Here is a 6,003-nt window from a genome sequence, read left to right as displayed (position 1 = left end):
TAACCAAAATCCATCTTGTATTGCTTCAATTTTCTTTTATTACACATCAATGAACTTCAATTCTCTGTCTTCTCCACTCAAAGACCCCATTAAAAAATAAACAAAGTAAAACAGAAGAAAAAAAATAGAGCGATGAAAGACAGAAGAAGTTGTCTCTCTAAGATCCCTTTCAAAACTCTTTAACTGTATGTTCTCCAAAGCTATCTCTTAGCTTTGCAGTTCTGATCTCCTCTCTGTACATATTATAACAATCCATCAAATACTTCACTAAAACACTCTGCAACACCCCAAATTAAGCCTACTAGATCTCAACAGCATAGCGGGCACCGGACGAGCCCATTCTCATTGCAATCCATGCATCGCCGGAACCCCCGGACCTCCTCATCCCCCTCCTCACGTTCCTCCTCTTCCTCCTCCACGTACACTTTGCAGCTCCCCGAGCAAGTCGTGCATGGAATGAACCTCACATCGCCGCACCCTTCGCATACATCCAACACGCCGCCGCCTTTCCAAACCGCCACCATCTCGCAGCCCTCCAATGCTGTCCCCAATTCTCCGGTCTCGTGCATTTGCCGCACCTCGTCAGCCCCTCCCAAATGCTTCCCATCAGCAAAGACTCTCGGCAACCTCCAACAGCCATACCCGGTGCCGAGTAGCTCATTCAGCTCCTCTTTGAATCCCCCATGCATTGATACATCCCTCTCATCGATGCGAACGCCATATCCTTGTAGTATTACCTTCACTGCCCAACAATCCTCATAAGTCTTTCGGATTCCTCGGAGGCTTGTGAAGTAGAACACCACCTTCCCCTCACCGCCCGGCAGGCATTTATCCAAAGGCGCCACCTTTGCGGCGTTGGAGTTGAAACTAGCTCTCTTCTCATCGATCTTCTCTTGGAATGCATCGATCCGAGCTCGAACAATTCCTTGGAAATTTGGTATATCGCCGGAATATCCCCCCCCTGTCATCTTCTCTGGTGGCTCATTAGGCCGGTAGAGGGCTGGGTGCGGCGGAGAGAGCTCCTCGAGGGCCTTCCGGAAGGTGGAAAGGACCTCGGGGTCGAAGTCGGAGACGATAGAATCGCCAGGGCTGAGCTGCATCCAGTCGGGCTTTGGGGAGAAGGATCCGTTAGCCAATTTGGATCTGGAAAGAGAATCCGGCGCCGGAAGGGCGTCGCGGGTGATGTGGAAGGAGAAGGAGCGGTCGACGCCGGCGGCGGCGGCGTAGGCGGGGCGGAGGGGACTGGTATCTTCGAGGCCCTCCATGAGCTCCCATGCGTTGATGGTCTCCGGTTCATTGGGTGGGGTCCTGGAGGGGGTCTTTGGTATCCGGCGCTCGATCATCTCCGACCAGGCCTTAGCCTTGCGAAGCTCGTCGGCGAGGCGGTCGCGGTCGTTGGAGCTCTTCATCATCTCCTCATCGGAGCCGGCTTGGTCTTCGGGGCTCGGGCCGCTGTCAAGCTTGATCGTGCCGAGTGTGGACGACGCGAGGGTGACCACGTGGGTAGCGTCGTCCTTCCTTCGGCCGGCGAGGACGGAGACGGGGCGGAGGGGGCCGGAGTAGCTCCGGCCATACGGAGACGGGCTCCGTCGCCGGTCCCGGCGGACCTGCTTCGAGCTCGTGCAACCCATCCCCGGACCAAAACAGGGGAAATTCAAGCCCACTTCTTTTTCACTGAATCAACGAGAGACTGGATACAGGGTTTCGTGAGTAACAAATCGGGATCTGCGAACGCCTCGGAATCAAAAAAAAAAAAAAAAAAATTGACGGACATTCCCAGAGAAAGGAGACACTTTTGGGATGGCGAGAAGCATTAAAAGATGCGATTTTGATCCAGAAAACGCACACAAACAACCAATAAACCCGGGGGAGGACTTCGATGCCGTAAAGTTAACAGACACAAATGGATCGAACTGCCTCCATAGGATTGGATTCGTGGGGCCGAGGCCGGCGAGTCAAGGAACAGGGGAAGCAGGGGGAAGGGTGACGAAACGTGGTAGATAAGAGGGGAGAATTAGTCGAGAATGGAGCGGGGTCGGTGGAGACCGGGTCGTGGGTCATCGAGAGGAGTCGTCACCCATAAAGAAGATATCAAAAGCCAAAGAGAAGGAAATTTATGTTATAAGAGAAAGAAAACAGAGGCAAGAGGGAGAGCAGTCGGCACGCACGAGTCAAAGCAAAGGATCCATATGCGATTTTGCGGACCTCTCTAGCAATCTAGCAGCTCCCCTTTACCCTACTATATCTTTCTCGATCCGTGTCTTTCTTTGTCCATTAGCATTTCGCCGAGATTTCTGGGGAGACAAACCCGCCGCGATGCTCTCCAAGCTCTCCCTTCTTCTCCTCCCAATAGCTAGAGAGAGAGAGACAGAGAGGCTGGTGGGAGGAAACGTTCGGCCGAAGGAGACGATGCGTTCCTTCTCCCACACAGGGGGTCGGGCTCTGTGCAATGTATTCAGGGCTCGTGCGAGTTTAGGTACGTGGCACCTAGAGAGAGGTGGGGAATGGTAACGTTCGGTGGATTGGGGTTGGTAGATGATCAAATTACAAGGGGAAGATGGAATTGGATAGGAAATAAAGATGAGTTTGGATCTCATGCGTGTGTTTTTATGGTGCTTGGATCCAAGACGGCTGTTAGCAAAATATGGATCATCCATGGAGATGGGAATTTAATCTGTCTTATCACATACTCGATCCAACTCCATTCTAATAGAGCAGGTTTTATCTGCTCTATAATAATGATACAATTTATCCCGAATCCAATTTGGATATAAATAATGTTTTACATTTTTTTCTAAAAAAAATAATTTCTATAATTTTACATGATCCGACCATCCAATTTATCCCAACTCTCTCCATCCCACCTCCTCCCAAGACCATGCATCCCACCTCATCCTGGTGGGCATAAGTAATGGCCTATCTGATCCTAGCTGTTCATATTTGACACTGAGATGGGGCTGGACTTTTATAGTATATGGATGGTAAGTCTTGTTGATCGCGTTCAATGACGATCGATGTGCCTAATAGAATCAATCAAATGGTTGTGATTGGCTAACAAGCCCTCTCTAACCCAACCATGGATTGGAGAGTATCCTGAGTGGTTCCTGACTAATTATGTATGCAGGGGGATTCAGTCACCCACCAGGCCTTCTTTGGTGGGGGTCGTTTCAGCTAATTTATTTTGGAGTTTGTGATTGCTATTGGAGATTTTTAAGATCTTGTCATTACACGGGGAGGTTACTGTTCACACTTGACTTGTTGCCCATCCATTGGTGGGATTGGCTTTGTGAAAGTCTCTAAAGAGTCTGTTGAAGTTTTTTTGGTTACAAATAGGACCCCAAATGGATTGGCACTTTGTTCGTAGGAAAGGTGGCCGGACTTCTGGACAGATGACTCATAGGTGACCCACCCTCTCCATAAAGTACTTTGCACATGATATGGATAGGTGCAACTTGGGTGGGTAACGAGTGTAAACCACATCAAGGAGAGTAACGCTTTGACCATTGAGTCACATAATTGGACACAAACAAGAATTCTCCTTTTTTTTTTTTTTTTGCCTTCTCTCCATTTCTATCGAATTGATAGGGCTTCTTTTTTAATCTTTTAAATATACAGTAAATTTAAACAATATGTTACTATCTTTTGCTTCAAAAAAACAAGGATGGGTTGTAACCTGAAGTGCTTGTCATACTCAATTTCAATCATTGAAGTAGGCAAGCAGAATTGCTAATCAACCTAACCGTCTTAGCTCACTTTGAGACACATGGTAATCTCATTTGGGTTCAAGATCAAGCCTAGTGATTAGCTTGGTTACTAAGGCGACTATAAAATAAGTTATAATGAACATTGTGATAATTAAGCTTTGTTCCATTTCTAATTTGATATATATATATATATATATATATATATATATATATATATATATATATATATATATATATATATATATATATATATATATATATATATATATATATATATATATATATATAATGATGAGCTGTAAACCTTAGCTATCAAGAAAATTACTTTTAGATGAAGATGATGATGGAGAGTCTTTGGAATCTATACTATAACATATAATTATTTTATATGCATTATAATAGTAGACATGAGTATTGCATAATTCCATGATTTGGATTATCTAGATAAATAGGCATTAGTAGTATTGATCACCAATTTGATCATAAGTGGTATTGAACACCAATTTGATTAATCTTGATTGAATGATAAGAATTTGACATTGATAATTTGAACCACTAAACATGATAAACTGTCTAAATTACTTATAAACTAAAATTATGTGATCTAAAGACCCAAGTCATGCTAACCATTTTTTAAGATCAAGAGGAGTCAAATCCCACCCTTTCTATGCTTTTTCTAATCTATCCTTGAGGATTGACTCCAACCAGAATCAAATGCTGATTCCCTTACCGAAGTGGCAAGGGTGATATCATCTGATTATTCCTTGCAGGTCAAGTTATTGATAAGATTTATATTTTCCATTTTATTAGTGGTGAGACTCATTGCTTCTTTTGTCCTTTAGAGACCTTATGCTTGGAGTTTTTGGGTGCTTTATTCCCATTTTAACTAGGATAAATTTCCAAACTACCTACTAATGCCCTGGTGTCAATTAGACTCATAAAATCCCTCATGTACCGAAGACCAAGTTTTACACAAACTTAATATCCCTTGGTCTCAAGCCAAATCTAGATCTTACCTATGGAGGAGATAGGTTGAAAAAGGATCGGATTTGATAGACACCAGATTTTCCATCTGAATTTGATCTAAGTCAAATACATGAATGGATACCACTGGATTTTACCTGAGGCAGGTCAATTCTTATTGTTAAAGGATACTGCAATCTATCCAATCTCCCATATTAAATTCAACCCTCTTCTTCGGTTAATAAATAAATAATATTGCAAAATACTTTGTTATTCTAATATTGTATAATATGATATTATAAAAGTATAATATTGAATAATATCATACAATGCAACACAATGCTATAAATGTTATTGTAATATTATTATAATAATATACTTTTGTATTATTATGATATAAATATATTTAAATATGAAAAATAGATCTGGATGGATATATACTTCACTTTCATCCTAAGCCAAATCTAACCCTCACATTGAATGATGGGATTGCTAAGGATAAATTTATTTGTTTTCTTAAAGATTTATCTTCAACCTCTAATAAGCAATCATGGGACACTTTTTTTTTTTTTTTTTGTAAGGAGCCATTGGGCACATTTAAAAACTTTCTTAGCATCCAAACACATTCTCAAAAAAAAAAAAAAAAAAAGGCATGATCTTTGACCTAAGATAAAATAAACTTATAATTTATAAAATTGGTGTCATTCTTATCACCTAGTTTTATTTCTCTAAAATCATGCCAAACCAAAACTAGGTGCAAAAGCTGTCACATGATCTCTTCTTTCCTAAGGTTCCGCGCAGATAGGTCCTGTTGGCTTGCTTGGAGACTCTCCTCTCCACCCTCCGAAATTATACCCACCACGGCGTGCACCACGTGGCTCTCCACGCCGCCAATTACCGTCAGTCTCGGCGCACTTCGACAAAAAAAAATTGTTGCCTACGATGCTTGCAGCAATGTGGCCGTGCCAATCATGACCGTGATTTCGTTAATAATGCATCAAGATATGGTGAATAAGATTCATGGAAATCAGAGGTTCTTATCGGCTGTATGCACCATACTGGCGGCTTGGAGGAGACCAATTTACCAATCATGGGGGTGGCCGGGTAGCCATGATTAGATAAGAGTGCACCTCCACAAAACTAAATTATGTAGGATCCATCTAAATTGTTCTACGTATGGACAGCCGTGATCCATGACATGTCCTTCCAACTCAACTTTGGACCAGTGAGGATCCAATTTATTGTATGAAGTCTTTTTAAATTGAAAAAAATTATATCCTCCATAGTTTGGACCATATAATCGTGCACACCATCAATCATAATTATTTATTTCTAC

The 6,003-nt window shown here is 42.5% G+C and overlaps 1 protein-coding gene across 1 annotated transcript; it reads right to left on the bottom strand.

Moving 5' to 3' along the window:
* Positions 1-2,515, bottom strand: LOC105056545 (uncharacterized protein At3g28850). Its single transcript, XM_010938767.4, has one exon. It carries the CDS (start codon positions 1,629-1,631, stop codon positions 309-311), a length of 1,323 nt encoding a protein of 440 aa, XP_010937069.1. The 5' UTR covers positions 1,632-2,515; the 3' UTR covers positions 1-308.
* Positions 2,516-6,003: the final 3,488 nt, after the last annotated feature.

The sequence above is a fragment of the Elaeis guineensis genome, chromosome 13, assembly GCF_000442705.2.
Source record: "Elaeis guineensis isolate ETL-2024a chromosome 13, EG11, whole genome shotgun sequence".
Taxonomy (NCBI): domain Eukaryota; kingdom Viridiplantae; phylum Streptophyta; class Magnoliopsida; order Arecales; family Arecaceae; genus Elaeis; species Elaeis guineensis.
This window is presented reverse-complemented; position numbering and strand designations above follow the sequence as displayed.

Excerpts from the sequence above, each read along its gene's own strand:
- LOC105056545 (XM_010938767.4), bottom strand. The coding sequence starts at position 1,631 with ATGGGTTGCACGAGCTCGAAGCAGGTCCGCCGGGACCGGCGACGGAGC.